The 22,989-nt window shown below is 49.4% G+C and overlaps 1 protein-coding gene across 5 annotated transcripts in view; it reads right to left on the bottom strand.

The window, feature by feature from the left end:
• Positions 1–22,989, bottom strand: part of RUNX2 (RUNX family transcription factor 2) — a 287,069-nt gene that overhangs the window by 134,072 nt on the left and 130,008 nt on the right. For 2 of the 5 annotated variants that reach the window (XM_075555014.1, XM_075555011.1), the window contains 2 exons: positions 15,702–15,767; positions 10,530–13,893 (listed from right to left, as the gene is read on the bottom strand). The exons of 2 other annotated variants lie outside the window; for them this stretch is intronic. In XM_075555014.1, the coding sequence (XP_075411129.1) occupies positions 13,415–13,893; positions 15,702–15,767 (545 nt within the window). In that variant the 3' untranslated portion in view covers positions 10,530–13,414. Of the gene's footprint in view, positions 1–10,529; positions 13,894–15,701; positions 15,768–22,989 lie in introns of those variants that run through there. One more of the 5 variants, XM_075555012.1, reaches the window with a different exon arrangement.

Raw genomic sequence — 22,989 nt, forward strand, 5'->3', positions numbered from 1 at the left:
CTAACAGATGCTTTCCAATAAGCATTTCTTATTGTTTTAAAATATATAACCTTTGCCAATTTAAAAGTTTTCAGGTGTACAATTTAATAATATCAATATATTAACCATGTCCTGCAACCATTGCACATAATTGTTGCCAATTTTCTCATCACTACAAACAGCAACTCATTGCTTCCTAAGTAATGCTTTTTAATGATAACTATACATGTGGGCCTCACTAGCTGGCACATATAAGAACCAAATCAAGTACATCAGTGGAGAGAGATGTTAGAGAAACTCGGTATCTCCAGGGAGAACAAGGTCAGGGGCCAGCTGCGACACAGACCACCAATTGCTTATATGCAAGTTCTGGTTGAAGCTAAAAAAATTTTTTTTTAAGTCCACAAGAGCCAAAATACAGCATGGGGTATATCCTACTTGAGTTTAGAGACCATATCAACAAAAGATGAGTCCCATTGAACATTAATGACCAGAGACCATAGGAGTGGTGGGATGAGATCGAGAACATCATTCATGAAGAAAGAAAAAGGTCATTAAAAAACAAGGGAGGAGGAAAAAAAAGACCAAAGTAGTCAAAAGAGACGGAAGCTTATTTTTGAATGTAAAGAAGCTGGAATAGAAGACATGATGACGTAAAATAACTACACATAAGATTTCAAAGGGCAGCTTGAGAAGGCAATGTAAAATATTAAATTGAAATCCCCAAAGACCTGGAGTTTTTAAAACAAAAACATAAAAGAAGACACCTTGCAGACCCAAAGCTTAAAGAACCGAAGAAAATGTTCAGGCCCCAAGTTGTAATGTTGAAGGATTCCATGGGCAAAGGATTCCAAGGGCAGTAAGCACCAAAGTATGGAGAGGAAGCACAGAGTCACTACACCAAAAAGAATTCATCGTTGCTCAACCATTTCAAGAGGTAGCATATGGTCAACCACAACTAATGGTCTTGAAGGAAGCTCAGGCTGAAGACACTGGCCCCAAACAAGGCTCCAGGAATTAACAGAACATCAACAGAAATGCCTCGACAAACTGATGCAGCACTGGGAGGCACTCACTCATCCATGGCCTCCCGAATTTGCAAGATAATTTTTCTGGCCAAATGACTGGATGAGATCCATCTGTATGTCCATTCCAAAGAAAGGTGGTACAGTAGAATGTGGAGATGGTTGATAGCATTAATATTACACGCAAGTCGAATATTGCTGACGATAACTTACAAGGGGTTGCCACCGTGCATCAACAAGGTGCTGGTATCAGAAGAGAGCATGGAAGTAGAGATATCACTGCTACCATCAGATGGATCTTGGCTGAAATCCAAGAATATCAGACATATGTTTGTGTTTTATCGCGTATGCCAAAGTAACGGTACGGATCATAACAATGATGGACAGCGTGGAGAAGAATGGGACTCGGAGAGCTCTTCATTGTGTTCGTGCAGAACTTGTAAATAACAAGGGGACGGATACTCGGTGACTTAAAACTGGGGCAGGTGTGTGTCAGGGTTGTATCCTTATTCAATCTGTATGCTGAGCAAATAATCCAAGAAGCTGTACCATCAGGAAAAGAAGGCAACATCAGGGTGAGAGGAAGGCCCCTTTGCCACCTGTTTCAGTAGATGACACACCTTGCCAGGTGGAATCCAAGAGCACTTGAAGCACTTACTGATGAAGGTCAAAGACTTACTGATGAAGGTCAAAGACGATAGTATGCATTGTGCCTCAACACAAAACAAAACCCAAAACTCACCTCCCTCTTGGGCCGACAAACAGTATCAGGATAGATGGAGAAAAGATTGAAGTTGTCAAGGATCTCATTTTGCGTGGATCCACACTCAATACTCATGTAAACAGCAGTCAAAAAAAAAAAAAATCAAATGACATGGCATCGGGCAAATCTGCTACACAAAATCTCCTTAAAGTGCATTTAAAGAGCACACAGTCAGTCTGAGGTCTAAAATGGCCCTGACCTCAAGCCTTGGGTTTTTCTTCAATCACCTCATATTCACGTGAGAGCTAGACAGTAAGTCAGAGGAAGGGGTTATACATTTGAATCATGGTGTTAATGAAGAATTTTAAATACACCTTGAGCTGCCAGAAGAACAAGAGAGTCTGTCTTGGAAGAAGTATATCCATTAGGCTCCTTAAAGACACGGGCATGGACAGGTCATTAGGAGGGACCAGTCAGTCCTCACAAAGGACATCGTGTGGGGAAAAGGAAGGCATCGTCAAGAAAGAAGGTTGACACAGTAACTATAAAAGTGTCCTCCAACATAGCAACAATCGTGAGGCTGGGCACACGACTGGTTAGTGTTTCCTGCTGTTAGACTGGGGCTGAGCCTGTGGCCTATGAGTCAGAATGGTCTCGGTGGCACCCCCAAATCACTGTGCCTTTATGTGCCCCATATTGTCTTGGGCCTTTTCCTGTTTCATTCACTCATCTAATTTTCATCAGCTCCGTTATTTCGAAGATGCTTCAAAACGTTCGCGGAAGAATTCCATTATCTTTCGTGTGTTTTTCTCCATGAACGTGTCAAGCCTCCTTGTATATTTATAGGGGTTGTTGGCTGCTCAGGGCAAATAATGGCCCTTACACTCCAAATGGCCCTGCCGGGCACAGTAGGACTGTTGCTAGGGCTTCCTGGGATGTACTCATTATAGGAACGCTACACTAAGAATAAAGCCTGTTTGTAATCACAAAGCCTTGTATGGGTCTTAAAGGTTTAATAGACTTGATCAGGGTTGGTTTGTCCACTAGGGTTACAGTGCGCTTTGCCTACACAGAAAAACCCACAAAAGCCAGAATGGATGTCCCATTAAAATGAGCTAGAGAAATCCACTAAGATATACCCTATCAAAGGTAGAAAATGTGTGAAACACTGTAGAAAACAAAGGAGACTTGGATGTCCTTGAGCTTAGGAATACCTCCCTTGGAATCTGAAGAGCTTTCTCATCTTGAGCAGGTGACTCAGTCTCTCTGACTCTCCATTTCCTCGTCAGTACAATGAGCGTTTATAAAAGTGTAACTGGCTGGGAGGATGGAGATCATGCACATGAAACATGGAACAAAGTGCCAGAGGCACAGTAATGTGTACGATTAAAGTCTGATGTGCTTAGTCTCCCAGTTATTTGGTCAAGGTCGCAGTAGTGACAGATCTCACTTGTCCCAAAAGGAAGTAAGCCCGTGCGCTTGGGTGCTCTCCTAAAGAGGGGGAAGAGGGACAGTCCTCTTCAGTCTTCCTGTCCCCACAAGATGAGACCAGAGCCAAGCCATCAAGGGCATCTACAAAGCAGCCGTAATAAAATGGTTGTGCGTCTTCGCTGCATTTGAAGGGTGGAGAATGACAATAGGGGGCTTCTGGGAACTGATGATTGGTCCGTGCACCTCTCTATCTGCTCTGAACACCCCTCATTGCTCTCTCACACTCATTCTGCCACCTCCTTGGGAGCAGAGCCCCAAACAAGTGGCTGGAGGAGGGGCCCCCTCCCAAGCAGCCCCCTCGCTCTCCAGGAAGAGCCTTTGGGGTACATCCCAGGTGGCCTAAGCCAGGAGGGTACAGCCTGTCCCCTTTCTGTGCTCGGTAGCCTGGCTCCCTGGAGCCCCCCACCAGCTCTGGCTGCTCCCTTCCCTGGGAGAGAAGCAAGCAGCATCTTGCCCAGAAGGCTCATCTTCACACAGAGTACTAACGGAGGGATTGGAGGGACTCTGACAGAGAGGGAGGGAGCAAACACGGTGGAACAAAGATGCCATTTAAAAAATCCCTGGCACGTATTCAGGGTTTCACTATTTTTGATGGCAAGGAGCAAGTGAAAAAAAAAAATCCCCGCTATTGATGAACATTTTTTCTACAGTCATTGGAAGCCAAAGGGCCCGGGGCTTCCGACTTTTCCCCTGGGGAGCTGGGAGCCATCAGAAAAGGGCTGGATGGTCCAGACGTGGGGCTCAATGGCCCCCGGCAAGCAGTGCGGCCGGGGATCGGGTGCTGGAGGCCACGCTGTGTTTTCAGCTCGGATCCTGTGATCTTCCTGCCAAACAGGGGTTTACAAAGCAGAAACCTCCCGAGGATTCTCATTCTCTCTGGCTTTTTCTCCTGGTGTTCCATCTTAACAGGAATCAGCTGTTGGCCTTCTCGCTTGATCCAGCCTGTTGCGAGGAGAATGCAGCATCTGGTCTGACGATTATTAAAAACAAGAACACCCTGCTCTCTTAGGAGACCAACCCCACCGGCGAGGGAAGGATGGGGATCGTTTGCATTTAGGATTCCAAAGATGGGCCCCCTATTTCCTTCCCTATCTGCCCTCCTCTCCCGCCTCGCCTGCCCTGTCATATTTCCGGAGGCATCCATCATATTTGTGTCCTGGTCTCCCCTTTCCGAAACCTAGACACACCGAGGGGACGCTCGTCCCCTTCGCCGGGAGGCAGAATCCTCCTCACAGTTGTTACAACACCGACTGTCTCCTGCGTGTGATAAAATCAGACGACCAGAGCAACGTTTCTTTCTTTCTTTTGGTAACAACTGCGGAAATGAAAAAGTAAACAAGCCTGGGACCCAGTCAGTATTTAGACTCCAGCTTTGGTTTGCTGTTTTCATCTTTTTCTTCTTTCTTTCTTTCTTTCTTTCTTTCTTTCTTTCTTTCTTTCTTTCTTTCTTTCTTTCTTTCTTTCTTTCTTTCTTTCAAGCATTTGGGACAGGGGCCTGAAGGAAGCACGTAACATGAGAAACACTGTGGGTTTATTAGCCAATTAAAAAACAGACAAACTTAGCGATGAACCACTTAGCTCCTTGCTCAATTTCAGTTCTCGCGTCCTCCTGAGAGCCTTGTCCCCAGCTCCTGCCCGTAAGGAAGGGGAGTGGGCCTAGGGTCTTGGCCTGGATGCTCAGTCCAGGTTGTGGCCCAGAAGCTGGGGCTGAGCCGTGTTGCCACTGACCACAGTGCATCTGCAAGGACGCCAATGAGAGCTGGCTTTGCTGAGAAGGCGTGAGCTCACTGGGACCTACGTGCTTGGGGGTGTGAAAAGATGACTTTCAGAGAAACAAAACCGGGCCAAGGTACTCACTGGGTCAGAGAACGGCCCCAGAGAGAACTCCTCTCTCTGCGGGCTGGGGTGGGGAGGCAGCAGAGGAAAGTACAGCCCACAGAGAAACGGAAAGTGAAACTGGTCATTGTCTCCCTATGAGGGAGGGACTCAGGGACCCCGTGTCCGAAGGTGGACATGTCCAAGGAGATTCCCATCAGAGATGGTTTGGATCATGCTGGCCCGGTGACATGCGGCACGTGGTTTTTCCGTTTGGGGTTTTGCTGTTCTGAATCCTAAATTTTCACTTTTGCATTAACCTACCATCCAATTGCTCTGGGGAGGGGGGGAGGGGTTCTAGTCACCCCGTAGATCCCAAACACTATCACCCTTGTGCCATCCTGTGCTGTCTTTCCCTAGGCCTATTAGATCCGACTCCCATGCCCTTTACTTGGGCTAATTAGTACTGTTGGGGCTCCAGAAATGTCCTACGGCCTACGAAACTCAAAGGAGCTCTGGAGGTGTAGTGGGTAACGCGCTGGGCTGCAAACAGCAAGGTGAGAAGTTTGAAACCACCCGTGGCTCCTTGGGAACGAGGCTGGTAGGGAGTTACAGGGCCAGATGACCCAATGAGCCGGTTTGACCCTGTCCTATAGGGACAGTCGGTAAAGACTTGAAGGCCGTGAATAAAATATACCAGGGCCACAGGGAGCCTGTTGTGATTTAAAGTGTGTTCCCATTCCGTGTTGCTGCTGCAGGAACGACGCCCAGAGGAGCCCGTGGGGAAGAATTGTGCTTGTCCCTTGCATTTGTTCGTTAGCATTTTGCTATGTCGTCTTGATTTCTTAGTGAGAAATGGCCGGGGCTGGAGGGGGCAGAATTCTGCCTTTCCTATTGGCTATGGAGCAGGATAGAATGGCCTGGGAAGCAGAGCTGCGCACCAAGAAGAAACCTAGGCTCGTGCTGCTAAAACCAGGAAGCAACTTTTCCAGAAAATCCCAACAAGTGCCCAGACGTCACTGCAGCGAGATAAGGACTTAACTCAGTGGTTCACAGAAGTGGGTTTGTAGAAACTTGACCCCTCTGCTTTCCAACTGGCTGAGCGTGTCTGAACAGCAGGGTGGGGTTGAGTCACAAGAGGTCTTAAATGAAAACGCTACCCGCACCCCCCGCCCCCACCCAAATCAATCACCCCAGCTTCTAGGATTCCTGAGCTGCTGTCCCAGGAAGCATCCTGTATGTCCCCTGTCCCCTCCCAAGAAACCATTTGAAGAAGAGTCATTGCCTTGCCACTGGTGGGACGCTTCTCTCAGCTTCTTTCTGTGTACTCTCTCGGAAAACTACTGACACACATACAGCCTGTGTCAGAGAGCATGTACATGTGACGGGAGTCTCATTTGTCCCTCAGTAAGATGACATCCCTTCCTGTCCCTACTCTCTCTCTCCTGCCACCTGGATCCTTTGGGGTCGGGGAGACACTCCCCCACCCCACACACACACATATGTTCCTTTTGCATCCGCAGTGAATTCTTTTGTTAAGGTTTCGTGCAGAATTTTTTAAAAACAAAACTTCATTTCCCAGGCCTCATGCTTGATTAGCTACTGGTGCGCAGGCTCATGAAAGTCACCCAAGGCAGCTTCCGGGTGCCTTGGTCAGGACCTACAGGTGAGAGCACCAGCTGTCCCGGTTCCCACTGGGCCTGTCCTTCTCCAGCCCTAGGAGACCCTCATGGGCCGAAGTGTGTGGGGAGGGGCTTGAGGTCAGCCGGGTGTACCCAGTCCTAGGGTGCATGCAGAGGGTCCCCAGGCCCACATATTCACGGTCCCTGGGCCTGGGTGGCGCAGGCTTTGGAGACTGGCTCCTTGGAAAACCAACTTCAGGAGCAAAGGCAAGCCTCTACCTGGGGCTTCATAGCAAGCCGCCCTCACTCACGAATGCCCTGGCTACCCGTTACATGATGCTCTGCTCCCCCCAGAGGATGCCATCCCTTGCAGAGGGATGACCCAGGAGCCCCTTAGCTTTTTCAATACCCACGGCCTCCTACGGCTGATCCTAAAACACAGGACTATTTTAAGTCATTTGGACAGAGAGCCTACTGAGGGGCCACCTCCGGTTCGCCTGATCATCTAGGGTGAGCGGTTTGGGATTTGCCGAAATCAGAAGGGCCAGAACTGCGGGAGCCCTTGACGTTTCCATTTCCCACCCGTCTCCAGAGGGGATGAAAAGTCCGTTCTTCCAAACCTATGGGACCTGCTCTCCCCGCCTGTGAATAAAGACCCTCCCCTCCCTCATGCCTTGCCTTTCAGCCTGTTTTCACATCCCATAAACGTAACCATGTGGCTCTTCAACCGCATCTGTAGATAATCACTTCAGGGGGCTTCCTGTTTACATGGTACCACCCATTTCCCAGCCAAATAAACTCTGCCACAGAGCGCCAAGGTGTTTATTAGGCCAGTCTCGGCTGGGATTGAGTTAACAGGGAACACCTCCTCTCCAAGAAATGTCTGCTGATTAAATATCGGAGGGGGTTGGGGAGCAGGGAAGGAGAGAGGTCACACGCCCCAGTGAAATGGCTTTCTTCTTCCGCCTGTCGCTTCCCGGGAGGAACAAGCGACCATGACAAATTCAGCCTTGCAGGACAGCACGGCACCACTGGACTGTCCAGCCCGGCTGTTCACTGGCTGCAAGACCCCGAGGGAAGACGTCTGGAGGGGACAGCAGGCGGCCTCCCTCAATCCCCAGCCACACCGCAGGGACCCGGGGAGGTGGAGAGATGGGAAAATGCAGGGACATCCACCTCTGGGAAGCTCTCTGTCCCCCGCCTGGCTACCCAGTGTCCTTGAGCAGGGCCCCATCCCTCAGCTGTCCAGGAAGCTGGACAGAACTGGGAGAGCTCCCAGGGAGGAGGGTTTTTCCACGAGGGGCCACCGTGCCTCCTCTGGGGACACGGGCAGTGTCTGGAGAGATTTGGGGTTGCTATGACTGAGGGGGGCTTACTGACAGCTAGTGGGTGAACACACACATGCGCGCGCGCACACACATCACACGCGTGTCATGCTCGGTCATGCTCAGGTATAGCTCAACGCCTTTCCCCAAACAAGTAACAGAACCTAGGGAAGTGACCCGCCCCCAAACCACCGCGCCGCTGGACAAAAGCGGAGAGGGACCGACAGTGTTGACCGTGCCCACCTGCTGTGCGGATGCCTTTCTGGAAAAAGCTACACAGCTGTTTAGCTCAAGTAAATAAACATCCCCCAAGAGTTACAAATACGTTCCCCGGTCTGGGACGTCCCCTATTCTTAGAACTTAGCTGTTTCCAAGGTTTCTCAGGAAACAGTGAAGGGTTAAGAACGAGCACCGCCCTCCTCTTCACCGAGGCCTCTGGGGCCCAGCGAGCGGGATGTGGGCCAGCACCGGGCCTCTGGGAACCACCGTTTCCCCGGTCCCTCTTTTAGAACTGTGGTCAGCCAAGGTGTGCGCAGAGCACAGGACAGAGAACCCAACCTCTATCTCTCGGCGCTCAGCCTCGTCGAAAAGGGGAAGGACTTACCAAAAATAAACAACGGTTCAGGGGGGAAAAATACATAATTCTGTTCACTAGACCTTTTCAGAGGCTGGGGCCTTCCTTAGATAGAGGTACCCTTTTTACTCACCCTTGGGCTAGGGATAGCTTAATTTAAAAAACAATTTTAAAAATACCCGAAAGCAGTATGTGAAGGAGGTGGACTCCCCCGGGCAGCGAGGCAGCTTGCCATCTTCTGACTGTAGCAGGGGCTCCGCTGTTCATGGGCACCCCCACCCCCCAGGGGTTAGGGTCATGGAACAATTGAGAGTGCCCACTAGATCAGCCCCGAGCTGGAATAAGGACGGCCCAAGGATGGCGAGAACACCCCTGCCTTCATGCACCGCCCGGTGAGGAAGTGAACTCACGGTAACTTTCTTCTCCCACCCTGCCCTGGACCTAGGGTCAAATAAGGAGACGGCTCTCCCCACGAGGTTTCTCTCTCCCCAGGAACACAGAGCCTCTGCCCTCGGCCCACCCTGTGAGCAAGAACCAAGTTCCTGAGACTCACGGGTGCCCAGGTGTCGGTAGGAGTGAGTATCTAACGAGCGAAGAAGTCGCGGATGAGAAAAGACCCAAGGTACACACACATAACAAAACCAAAAAAAAAAAAAAGCCATTTTATTGAAGATTAAATTCAAACTTCAAATTAATATTACAATCATGAGGAAAAGGCCAAATAATTCCATTTACAGTTGCAACATAAAATACAAATAGTCCCTTTGAAGCTAAGAGTAAATGCACCCACCATCGTGGTCCATGGCACAGAGCAGGGGTGTACAACGTGTGCATGGTAAGCAAACTTTGGGCAACAGCGATTGGCAAAAAATAAAATTAAAATTAAAAAGCTGGTATTTACACAAAATGCTACAAATATATATATATATTCTTTTGTTCCACAGACATCTAAAAAAATGGTTAAAAAGCACATCCAAAAACATTTTACCTTTATTCAAAATACCTAGAGAACATTACTGTGTTAAACGGGGTTTTTTGTTTTTTTTTGTTGGCTGATATATCTTTAAAGTACGGCATTTAAAAAGCAAACAGTTATTTGTAAACACGAAGTAAACAGACACCTAAAAAAAAGCTCTCACATAGAAAATATTGGGGGGTGTGTTTTTTAAACGCATTATCGTTTGAAGAACAACAGATTCACTGTTTGGAAGAGTTGTCTTGTATTGATTGTATTGACTTAGGCATAACGCCTTGTTTGTGCGAATGCTGTGTTTCTGTGCGTGGATCTAGCCTCTGAGTCAGCCCCTGTCCTCAGCTTGGAAGGATCTCTAGCACCCAGCACACATTCCTCCTCCTCTCTGAATTTTCAACGGGTGATGTGGCCCATGATGGTGTGGAGGTCTTGGCTCCATTTTAAAGAGCGCTGGTGGGATGAGACTGTCTAAGGCAGTGGCTCTCAACCTGTGGGTCACGACCACTTTTGGGGGTCGCATGACCCTTTCACAGGGGTCGCCCAATTCCTAACAGTAGAAAAATGACAGTGATGAAGTAGCAACGAAAGCAACTTTACGGCTGGGGGCTCACCACCACGTGAGGACCTGTATGGGTCGTGGCATCAGGAAGGTCGGGAACCGCTGCTCTACGAGAAAAACAACAGTTCATCTGTTTTGTCTCTCGGCTCCCAGCTGGACGGCATTCTACACACTGTAGACCGAGGGCTGTGGTCCCTCTCTGGAGCTCCAGATTGGGGCGACAACTGCAATCAGTAGGGAGGTGGCTCCCTAAACCCCGGCAGCGCTGATGCTGTCTAAATTCCTTGGAAACAGTGTTGGCCAGTGTACGGTTCCACGGTAGCAGTATCTGCAGGGTGGACTGTTCTACTACTGTAAATCATACACTATACATAGCCCAGTGCAAAGTAAGGGTTCAGGATGAAAAGAAAAAGAAATGAAAAATGTAAGAAAAATTTAACCTTCAGGCCAAAAGAGGGCAACATTTGATTTTTTTTTTCTTTTTTAAATGTGGACTACCTCGTGTGGTAGGAGAGTTGTGGAGGGGAGAAGTGCTTGAAGTTTTCCAAAGGGGGGAGAAAAATTATTTCTAAAGTGTTCCTGGGTTGCTGCCTGCAGCCACTATAATAACCTCGCAACACAAAAGCATCCCTAACATCCCTTCGCTTGTGTACTGTAAACTTTAAAAAAGCCCTTTTAACATTAAAAAATAATGCACAGATATAGTACCATTTATTATTATTATTATTAAATAGGGTGCAGCTGGCACTGGCATTAACATTTTTATGTCAATTCATTAAAGTTGAAATGTGTAACCAGACACTGGCTTTTTTAAGTGCTGCTGAGACACACACACATATTTTATTACATTTAAAAATAGATGGACAGTGGCATGCTTCAAGCTACCACACACAAATAATAAATAGTATCGGTCCCCACTTCCATCTTAACAGAAAAGAGGCTTATTTGGTATCCGTCCTTTAAAAGGCCAAGGTGTTTGTTTTGGGGGTAGTTAGGGGGGCGGTTTGGTTTCCCCTCAATTTTCATGACATTGGTTGCGGCTGCTGTGTGTTCCACCCGACAGAACAGAGCAGAACTGCCCGGAGGATTTCCTAACCTGTCCTCCCTCTCCAGAGGCAGCCGTTGGATTTGAACTGCCGACCTTATCGTTCGCAGCTGAGCTCTCAAGCAGCGCTCCTGTTAGCTGGCATCCAGATGAATTCTAAGGGCAACCCCAAGGTAAGAGGGCAGCCCTGACTGTGCCACAGGGGCCCGTCTATGTGGAGACCCACAGTGGAGAGCCTGAGGATGCCTAAGCGGGTTCTGATCACTGGTGGCAAAGCTCACCGAGGGGGGGGGGTGCATAAGGTTCAGATGAAGGGGCCCTGGCCTGCGGGGGTGGGCTTTGCCTGATGGGTCACGACTGGCATCCGGGGTGTGGGGGCGGCCGAGTTGCTCTTGGAGTAGCCAGAGAGCACCTGACAGGTGCGCTGCAGAGCTCTTCCGCAGGAGCAGGCCCCGAACTCCACAGACCCACACACTCTCCGTCACCCTCCATTCTGAGACAAAACAGCATCAAAGGCTGCACTGTGGGAACCCAACGGGCTCCGTGTTCCACACAGATCTCCTTACCAAGTGGGATGGGCTGCTCCCACAGGGCGCCGGCTTGATTCTGCTTCTTTAAAGGCACATTCTGCAGCCAGCTGGCCGTAGGGTCTTGGGTGAGGCAGATTTGGGTTCCCCTGGTTGACTATTTGGTAAGGCTGGTTGGTTAAGGAGTTCCCCCCGCACAAGACTGCTTTCCTTTACTTTGCATACCATGATCGATTCGGTTCCCCACACATGTGGCTATATACTACGCCTTCACGGCAAAGTCTGCTGGGACTGAAATCACCACACAATGTTTTTCCTGCAGTTGAAGGAGGCACATGTGCTCTTGGGGGGCAAGGGGGATGTATTGTGTGTTTTCTTTTTAATATGACAAGAAAAAACATTGAGAAAACATTGGAAAACCATATCACCCAGCATTTCATGCCTACAACAGGTAATATACGTGATAAGGGTTAAGAGGGTTTTTCTTTTTTTGTTTTTAAACCTCTAAGTATTGCTTTTTAAGAACAGGCAAAGCTGCGTTGGAGGCAATCAGTGATCTCAAAGAACTAAACATAACATTTCCTTCATACATCACAAAAATAAGCTACATCTAAAATATTTGGAGATGGAAGTATTTTCAAAAAATAAAAACTCACATTGTGTCTGGATGAACTGCAATTGCTTAGCAACGTCTCAGACTTGGCTCTAGCCCACTGAAGAAATTTGTTATTTAATAAAAAGTAATTTTTTAGAGACCGAAGTCAACATATCAATACACTAGGAAATGTGTTCAAGGGTCCAAATGTCATTAAATAATTATAAATATATCTTTAAAGTTATATGACCATTCACGTTAGCAAGTTACCTCAAATTTTACACATAATCATAATTTAAAAATAAAAAGGAAAACAAGTAACACACAGCCAAACGCAAACACTATATACCATTATGGCTATCATAAGGTAGTGCCATTTTCAGTTCTGCATAACAGGAGTCTGGGGGAGGGAGGGGGGAGGTGGGGATTCCTTTGGGCTAAATGAGAAAAGGGGTGTGGGGGGGCACAAAAAACAAAATAAAATTCTCTCTCCTGATCGGTATTTTTGAAGTCACTTTTTTTTTTTTAAGAGAAGAAGAGGGGAGGTGAGGGGACACTGAACCAAACCGTTCACATGCGTATCTGCAGCCAGTGTGGATGCAAGTTTGGGACAGTGGTGAAGCTATGCTCTGGAATGGATAGGGCTGTCACAAGGAGCATCCGCGCTTCCCTCCCTCCCCTGGCCTTGCACCTGGCCTGGCTGTCAGCTGCGCAGGCTGCACTGGTCCACACGCAGCAGCTGCAACCATGGGGGCATGTGGTTTCAAAGCCCAGGGAGGAAGTGCTTCGGGCTTTGCTCTCCCCTTCTTCCTGAGCCCCCGAGTCCCCCCTCTCTGAATGGACATGTAGACAGATGATGTCTAATAACCGACCAAACAACAACAACAAGAACAAAACCACATACACTGCTTCCTTGGTGTGCACACCTTTGTGGAAAGTTCATCTTACATAGAAAACAAAATGCAACCTGGTAGGACGGTCCCTCTTGGGCTTTTGGCTTATCAGCATCTACAGCTGCAAGATCATGACTAAAGTGAATGGAAAAACAAATCTTCAAAAAAGTAGGCACTTTGTAGGTAAGCGGATCGATAGACATATATACGCTCTCTATCTATATATGTATATATTGATACATTTAGGGTGTGGCTCCCAGGTACCGCTGGGCCACCGCTGGAGGAATTTCAATATGGTCGCCAAACAGATTCATCCATTCTGCCACTAGAATTCAAAACGGTTGGGGAACTGCTGTGGCTCCCGTCAGCGTCAACACCATCACTCTGGTTGGGCAAATTGGGGTTTAATAGCGTGTTGCCATTCGAGGTGGAGGTGCACGGCGGAAGCATTCTGGAAGGAGAGCGGTCTCCCCCCGGCACCATGGGGAACTGATAGGATCCCGATGAGGTGCCATAGTAGAGATATGGAGTACTGCTGGGCTGGAAGGGTCCGCTCTGGCTTTGGGAAGAGCCGGGGTAGGGTGGTGGCAGGTAGGTGTGGTAGTGAGTGGTGGCGGACATACCGAGGGACATGCCTGAGGTGACTGGCGGGGTGTAAGTGAAGGTGGCTGGATAGTGCATTCGTGGGCTCGAGAAGCGGCTCTCAGTGAGGGATGAAATGCTGGGGAACTGCCTGGGGTCTGAAAAAGGGCCCAGTTCTGAAGCACCTAAAAATTACAACAGAAGATGGGGGAGGGGAGGGGGGGAAACAGCTGTAAATATCAATTAAAATCATGAGAGACGTTCTTACAAGAAAAAAAAAGAATCAGAGAGAAAACTTTTTTAGCTTTCCCGGAAAAAGGACCAGCAAGCTACAAACAGACCTTCAAATGCACCAGTCACTTTATAGTCTTTCAGCATTTGGCCGTGAGGTCTCCACCACCCCATCCACCACCCTGCACCCCTTGAGAATCCCATAAGGGTTGGAAGACCCACAGGTGTGCTAGGTCATGGAGCGCAACCAACCCAACACTCTGGCCAGGGAGAGTCACTCACCAGGCTTTGAAACAGAATCCTCAAGGATGGTCTTCCCCCAACCCCTCTCTTTGTTTCTCCTTGAACTTCAGATTCCCCGAGTGATTTTTCATTCTTTTTTTTTTTTACAAAGTCAAACAAGTTTATTCTTCCCAATCCAATAGGCAGCACCCCCCCCATGCCCACCCCCCACCCAAATGATCCATTTTGCTCTTGGTACTCTTGGCAAGGCCCATGGGCAATGGAGGAACATCAAGAGGATACCCGTTAGTGTAGGCCTGCTGCTCTTTTTCAACCTGGCAAGGGATTTACATTCGCCTTGTAATCTTCCTGCTGAGAATACTGAAATCCATCCAGATTTCAGTGGAACCTGGAACCATCTTACATATCTGGGGTATATAGGGCAGGCTAGCCCTCTGAAATTCTCCTGAGGGTCGTAACTAAATACGTTTCAATGGTGGGGTTGAAGCTCTTAGTGTCTTAGGAACCATTGAAAGGTCAAGTCTTGAAATCGGAGGCAACCCAACTTAGGCCAAGTGCAAGAGAGTAGCTTTTGTGAAAGGCGGTCTGTCTGTAAGGGCAAGCAAGCAGATGGCCCCCACACCCATCCCACAGAACCAACTGGAAGTCACTTTGAACCAGTAACGGAGAAGCAAAGGACATTCTCTCTAAAACGTGACATCTTCTGACTTTCAGACGCTCATCTATCCTATGTGTCTCCTTCATAGATCACTTTGCTTTCTAACTTAGGAAACCCACAGTTGCTATCGAGCCCTTGACTGGAGCAGTTTCTTTGTGAAACACCTACGGACTTACGGTTGTGCCCCTTAAAGACTGGGCTGACTATCATTTCATAGAACCAACAGCATCATTGCAAGCCCCTTCATATCACTGACACCGGTCTTGTTAAATCTTCCACCTGTTTGGCTCGAACATGTTTGCTTTTCATGTAGCTTCCAACTAAAAGGGAAAGCCCGTCCCCCCAGCCCCCCCACCCCAACCCCTGCCTTGAGTCGGTCCGACTCACAGCGACATGGCATAGGGGGTTGTGGCTTTGCAGGAGCAGAATGGCCTCCTTTTTCTCCCATGCGGGAGCTGGCAGTGCCCCACCCCCAGCGCCACCAGGGCTGACCCTTAGCCATTTTCCAAGGCCTTAGCGAATAGACACGTTCCCTTCCACCTCATTTGCATGAAGCCCTTTGTTCTTGGCTACTATGATAGTTCTTATTCACAGAACAATCTTAATATTTTCCCATCACAATGCTGACTGGGGGTGGGCGGTGGGGGGTTGTTGTTAATGTTTGTTAACAAGCAAAACAGGGCTTACAGACCTTCAACAAGGTTAGGGAAACATCGTGTGCATCTGTGATCCAAGGTGATTAATAGCAATAGGAAGTGAGTGTTAGCTTGCTCTCACAAACCCCTTAGTACCAATCAGACAGCCCAGCCCGGCCCGGCCCGGCCCTGCCCAGCCCAGCCCAGCAATGGTTAAAAGTCTCACCTGCCTGGCTCTTCTTACTGAGAGTGGAAGGCCAGAGGCAGAAGTCAGAAGTGGCAGTGTCATCATCTGTAAAATGAGGGGACGAGCTAAGTTCCCTTTGGCACTAGGTTCTAAGACCATGAATTCCAAGGCGGGGAGGGGGGCGGGGTGGGTGGGGGGTGGGGAGGGGTAGGCAGAGGGACTCCCATCCCTCAGAAGGCCTTTCCCAGCAGGGGTGAGACGCTGGAGAGTAGCTGGCAATACCAGAAGCAAACACTTTCAAGATGACACATGAAAACCGGCAGCGCCCAGGCGGCGGCAACTCTCTGCTTTTCATAACTCCTTCCCCCCTCCCCTGGCCCCTACCACAGCCCCTCCCAGAGAAGCAGTCCTGATAAGATCAAGTTTAAAAACCTCAAGTGTTTCTGGAGCCACGGAGGCCAGCTGGAACCCCCACCCTCGCCTCCCAGCCCCAAAATGCTACCCTGGGACCAGAGTCTACTTGAAACCAAACGACCATTCAGTTCCACTCGTGACCATGTCTGCCTTGAGCATTCGTCTTTCGAGGTCTATCCCTACGGGACCAAATGGACAGCAGCCTTGAATTTATGTTAATGGGATGAGGGTGGGGTGGGGTGCAGAACCATTGCAGGAAAGAAGGTGAGGATGTGCACCCAACTCGGACACTACAACCAGGATCACTGAACGAGCCACGTAGAAAAGGCCAGGTGTCTGCTGGGCTGTGCAGTAGATTCTCTAACAAAATTTAAACTTCTCTTTTAAAAATAAGAGACATCAATGGATAACCCTCTGGGCCCCTCCCCCAGCCCACCTCACCCGCAAGGTAGGGAGCGATGTGGGCAGGAAGGACAGGGGAGCAGATCAGCTGCAGCGGGTCCCCTGTGTGTCATCCTTCCCCACAGCCGTACCACACGCAGACACCGAACACAGGCTGCAGAGGGTCCCCGGCCGGCCTTTCCACGCAGCGCATCAAGGTGAACCTGGGCTGGCAGTTCAGAGTTACAGGCGGGCCACTTCTCTGTGGATTCAGGTGAATGCTCAGATCATGTGAAAGGAGCCAGAATAAATGAGCGATTTAAACACAGGAAAGAAGTTACACTTAAAAAACGTCCACGTATGCAGAGTTTACACAGACAAGCATATGAATCGAGGAAAGAAAGAAAAAAATGCTGCTCGTGTGTACGTGTCCTTAAAATATACTGTAGGAATAATTAGAATTCCATATGGTTTCACTTATTTTGATGCCGAAGTCCCATTAAAGCCCGTAATATGGGGCCCGGCCTGTAAACTCTAATACGCTTTGAATTTATCCCCTAGACCTTCTTCCTTAGTTTACCTGAGACATTCTGCTGATGGTTTTACGACCCACAGCAGGCCAGGATCGCTGTACCTTTTGGGTTTATAGATGCTGGCTAACACAAATTGACATTCATATTTCAATTAATGAGCTCTGGCTGTGGTTTATAGAAAACAATACAACGGATTTCCTAGATTTACAGTACTTTTAACCAACCACCCTCGTCATCAGGGACTGTAATGTCTTGGGCAGGGAGCGGTCACAGAGACTTTAAAGGGATTATAGTGTGATTTCTATAGCTTACAAACAATGCAATTGTCTGGAATTTGATGTGTCATTATTTGAAGTGGCCAAGCAATGTTTCTGAAGCACGTTACAATGTGTTCTGTATGAACAAGGAGTAAAACTTACTGTTGGTAGATTCTGGGCCTCACAGTCCAGAGTGGGGAGGTAGGAGAACCCTACACTTCAAAAGAGGGACTATCAACTCCCCCTTCCAAGTCTGTGCGTGCGGGGAGGCTTCTTTATAATGGCCATTGGTGCTGGGTGCTAGCAAGTCGGTTCCAGCTCCCACTCACCGCCCCCCTGTGGGAAAGAGGGCTGGGTCCCCCCTGGGGGGGGGCTGGGTCATCCCCACCATTGTTGTTCTGTTTGGAAGCCCATTAAGACACACACCATGTAAACATGGACACACACATCTGGCTAGCCTATCAACCGAACCAGGGAACGAACCCCACTGCTATCAAGTGGACTCAAGGTGACTCCACAGGACAGCGTAGAACTGCCCCGGTGAGTTTCCAAGACTAGAACTGTTGACAGGAGGAGAAAGCCCTACCTTGCCCCCTAAGGAGTGGTGGGTGGTTTCAAACTGCTGACCTTGCAGTTAGCAACCCAATGTGTAACCGCCATGTCACCCGGACCCCCTTGAAGTCTATCAACTACAGAAAACTTGAATTCTACTTATTAAAAGAGCTCTGGAGAATTCTAAGAGTGCTGTCACCCCAAATCTCACTCTAAATGCGGAACCACAGCCCAGCAACTTCCCCAGCCTGGGCCCTGAAGCCTCAGGGGCCCACAGAGTCTTTGACGACTCCTGGCCTTGGCTCAACAAGATGGCTTGAATACCTTTTGAAAGGGGCAGGAATCCACCTTCTCAACCCCTTTCTTTAGGTTGCTGTCTGTGTCCTTTCCATCAACAAAATGTATTAAGCTGTGCTAAGCAAGGGAAGCCACGGGGAAGTTGAGGTGTGTCCAGTCACCACCAGGTAACTGAGTTTTAGGAGTCTTAGCATGGGGTGTGTCTACACCGCAGGGGCACCTGGAGGGACTGCGGGCAGTACCTTGAAGCCCATGCTGAGCACCTAGCCTCCACCTCTGCTCGACTTGGGGGGCAAGACCCACAGGTGGGGGCAGTTGGAATGGGCCAGGTGGCAAGTGTTCTCTCTGGTAATAGTGAAGGAAGCATAAACACATGCGGAAGAGACCACTCTCTACAGGAGACTTTTCACAAGCAACTGACTTCAACACTGTGCACTTGTGGGGGTTTAGCCGGCTACCACGGACTCTCCTCTGCTGGTTGGGGTCCTTGACGGAGAAGTCCAGGACCCTGATTTACTGCCCAGATGATGCTACTCTAAGCCCCGTGTGACAGGTAAGGAGCTGAGGCCCAGAGAAGGGCAGTCATTGTATTAAATCTATAAAATCACAGAGTCAGGACAAGGCAGACCTCTGGCTACTGACAAAAGAAAGAGGATTTTAATTACCCTTAAAGAACTTTGGCAACATGCTAGCCTAAATTATTTATCTCTCTAATACCTATAGGCAACATATATACCAAAACAACCAAGCCCTCAGTTATCAAGTCACTTCCGACTCATAGGGGTCCTGTAAGACACACTTCACAGACCCACTGGCTTTCTAAAACTTGAATCTCGATGGAACGCAGACAGCCTCCTCGTTCTCCCACAGAGTGACTGATAGCTTCGAACCCCTGACCTTGCAGTTAGTAACTCAATGGGGAAGCCACTATGCCACCAGAGTTTGTTCTGGGCAATGAATATAGCTACTATTAAAAAGAAAAACATTGAAGTTGATGCTTCTGGTGCCTCATGATAAGTATACTATCTTGGCTTTGAGGCGGCATCCACTCAGTGGCAAGGAGTCTGGTTTTAGTCTTGGAAACTACTGACAACTCTTTTAGATCCTGATGCTGCTTTCATTCTGCGATTAGGTGGACAGTTAGTTTGGTTGCTCGGGGTATATATCACACAAATGCAGCCAAGGTCAGGGGTTTGGTTCCTTGAGGGCCTACTGGCTTCCTACAGATGCACTTCATTCCAACGCCGCTGCTGTCTGCACCCTTAGCGACAGCCAGACAGCCTGCAGACGAATGTAGCTAGCTGCAAACGGCTGCTCATTGAAGTAGAAGCAGCCAGAAGGCATGCTGGCATCCGCAGAGCCCCGTGTCCTACGCGCGTTATGTACGAGCGTAATGCGTGCAGAATGAAAAGCCATTATACTTCCCCAGAACCAGGGCATGAACGTCAGAGCTTCGGTGGGGCTTTCTAAATGGCACAAGTTACTGCTTCTGCAAACCTCAAACAAAGCCCCAGCACGCTCTCAGTTCCCTGTCGGCAGTCTCCCTGTGCGGACAGGCAACACGCAAGACAGACGCAGAGCTGCCGTCCTTCGGAAGCCAAGAACCTTCTTCCCCTTTCTGGAACATTTTGGCCGTCCCCTTCCCCGTCTACTCTATTAAATAATTTCCGATTTCCCTCCTGTTCCAATAGCATTATTTTCCAAATCGCTCTTTGGGCCCCAACTCCCTACTTGACTGAATTATTAGCTGTTTCCCAGTCTGTTCTCTCCAACTATAGAGTAAGGTTTGGATGGTTAAAAGCCATGATTTATTGTCATTTCATATCCCTCTCAGAATATAGCATACTGTACCTCTCCACTTAAAATGATAAATTTTTAAAAATCACGTGTCTGGCTGGCTGGCTGAAATAAATGAGAGGTGACTAAGGGAGTCTGAGGGCCAGGGCATCTATCTGTACACCAGCTGGCACCTTCAGGACACATCTTTAAAAGGCAGACGTCAAAAGCAGCATACAGCAAGGCTGACATCAAACCTACCATGTCCCTCCAACAACATCCCACACCCAGAAAACATGGGAAGCCGGACGCTCTTTAAAGAGTGCTCAGAGGGGGCCCCAGCACCGGCACCTCCTCACTTGAGCTCACAGTGGACAGCGGCTCACAAATAGCAGCTAAGACACACACACACGATGTCCCCCAAAGTGGGCAGCGGCTCACAAACAGCAGCTACCCCCCACACACACACACATAAATACACACCCCAGATGTCCCCCAAAGTGGGCAGCGGCTCACAAACAGCAGCTACCACACACAAACACACACACACACACACACACACACACACACACACACACACCAGATGTCCCCCAATCGCCACTGCGGATACTGCCCCTTCATTCCTAGCAGCTGCCCTGCTGCTGTGTGTGGATCGACACCGGGGAGTCCTGAGGACCAAGATCTTGCAGGAAGGTTTGCATACCCAGGGCCCCTTGGCCTCCCAGCTAGCCACTGCCACGGAGGCCACGGCCTTCTGTGGAGTGAGCAGCAAAAGGCATGAAGGCATCCCGGAAGTGCCGGGGTGGGTGAAAGGGTGACCCGTTGGGCTGCTAACTTTGAGGTTAGCAGTTCTAGACCACCATCCCCTCTGCGGGAGACAGGTAAGACTTTCTACTCTTCTAAAAGAGTTATAGCCCCAGAATTGACCTGCCGCTGGAAGGCAGTGTGGCTTGGGGTTTGGGTAGCATCACCTGTTAAGTGCTCACTCCTCACTGGAAGCTGGAGCCCACCTGGTGGGTCCACGAGAGAGGGGGGAGGGGGCTGGGGATCTTCTGCAGGTGAAAAATCACAGCCAAGAGAACCCTATGAGGTAATGTTTCCCTGTCACATGTGGTCGCTGTCGGAATGGACGCCACCTCAACCAAGGACAATAGTAAAGGTAACGGAGGGCAACATGAGTGCCCTCTCTGAATGCCTAGATTAGGACAGGGTGCCAGCCGTCGGCGATCACAGGTGATCTGTAGGGAAGCGGAAATGGAGGCCTGTCCCCTTGCTGCTGTGGAGTCAATTCTGACTCCTGGATGGAACTGCCCCGTGGGTTCCTGCACCTGGGGTGCTTTACGGGAGTAGAAAGCCCCATCTTTCTCCTGAGGAGTGGCTGCCTTGTGGTTGTCTAGGGAAATGTGGGGATCCACCTGGAGTCTCCGTAACTCTGCACACACGTCTGACGGGAGAGGGGCGGGGCGTCCGTGTGCCTGCTACCTTTTCATGCCACGCAGCAGCAAGCGCCTCAAAAGTGGGGTGCACCAGTCCCCACACGTCGGCAACAATCCCCAAAGGCTGGACTGAGCAGCAGTGAAGGGGCCAGAAATAAGGAGGCAGCTATGGCCGATTTTCTGAGTCCTTGAGCCCCTACTTTTCCAATGCCACACCCCGCAACTCCTCCCAGTGAACCTCGGGCCTCAGCCAGGACATATACTCAGACCCCTCACAGGACCCTTGCCTCCTCCCTCCCCTCCATGGGGCCAAGATAAGCCACCGCTTTAAAGAGCCCAACTGCAGAAGGACGTCCCAGGGGCACAGATCCGTATCATAACCTCCTCTGTAACCACATAAGTCTTGGGCGTCCAGCTCTAGAAATGTTACCACCCCATGCACTGTAAGGTATAATCGGTTACCATACTGGCTATGCGTCTAAGTGTGCGCCATTTCCAACATACTTAGAAAGCCAGGTAAGGACAAAGACCCACCCATCCCGCTTTGGGCTCCTACTCGGTCGTGAATATGGCACTGGGGAAAGATGGGGTGCTTAATAAAAACCCGTGAAATAGATGGAGACTCACTAGCATATCCTCAAGCAAGCAAGGTGACAGGGACACCACAAAGTACCCGGTAAACATCATCCGAAGGTCAACTTTGGACCGGAGGGAAAATACTACCTCGCATTCTCCACGCTGTTTTACGAAGGTTTTACATCAAGTTTCTTATCCCCCCACCCCCAACCTCTCCCTACTACCAATCTCTTTCCTCACACTAAAATGACCCATTTCCCAGCACTCAATTCATTCTCTTCTCGTTTCATGAAACCGGCGGATGAAACCGGCGTTGGAAAAGCAGGCCAGACCAGGAAGGCGCGGCAGACTTCACGCAGGCAGACAACAAACTGGAGGAGAAAGCCGCGAACTGGGAATCGATCCTTTCTTTAAGATCACGAAGGGTCAGACTAGCATAACCCAGAGTTTTGCAGCGGAGAAAGTGCCTCACGTCTCCAGTATAAATATTTGTTTTCTGCGCGGTAATGAATTGTGCTCTTCCATGCACACTTCACCTATCCTGAAAGAGCAGCTGGTCCAATGGAAGAAAGTATGTCAGGCTGAAGGAGAGGGGGGCCTGGGAGGGGAGCGCCGGGCAATCATCAGAAGCTTCAACCATTCCCCAAACCCACCCAATTGTTGAGGATATTGTCGGGAATCGTGAATTTCCTTTTCCTGAAGGGAAAGGGGCAGGCCTCGGTAGAAGTGTGAGTGTGTGTACGTATAGCAAGCAGGAGGGAGGGCAAGGGGAAGCTGAAGGAGCCCAAGAGGCAGCGACGGGGAGGGACGATCTTCTTGCTGGGCCTCGATGAAGAACTCGTTGGACTCCAGGAAGGGTGGACAGTCTTTGAAACCAGATCTGCTGCAGGAAGGAGGCCAGCACCCAGGACACGGTGTCTTTCAGAAGGGGCCACCCACGGAGCCGTGGCAGTCACAGGACGGCTCTGTCACATCCTGAAGCCATTTCCAGCCCCGGCACATCTCTGTGCTCCCATTTAGAGAGGATGGGATATATTGGGAGCACACATATGGAAACACTTTCTGAGAATCAGTTTCCATGAAATTCATAATGAGCCAAGTGGCT

This window comes from Tenrec ecaudatus, chromosome 7 (assembly GCF_050624435.1).
Source record: "Tenrec ecaudatus isolate mTenEca1 chromosome 7, mTenEca1.hap1, whole genome shotgun sequence".
Taxonomy (NCBI): domain Eukaryota; kingdom Metazoa; phylum Chordata; class Mammalia; order Afrosoricida; family Tenrecidae; genus Tenrec; species Tenrec ecaudatus.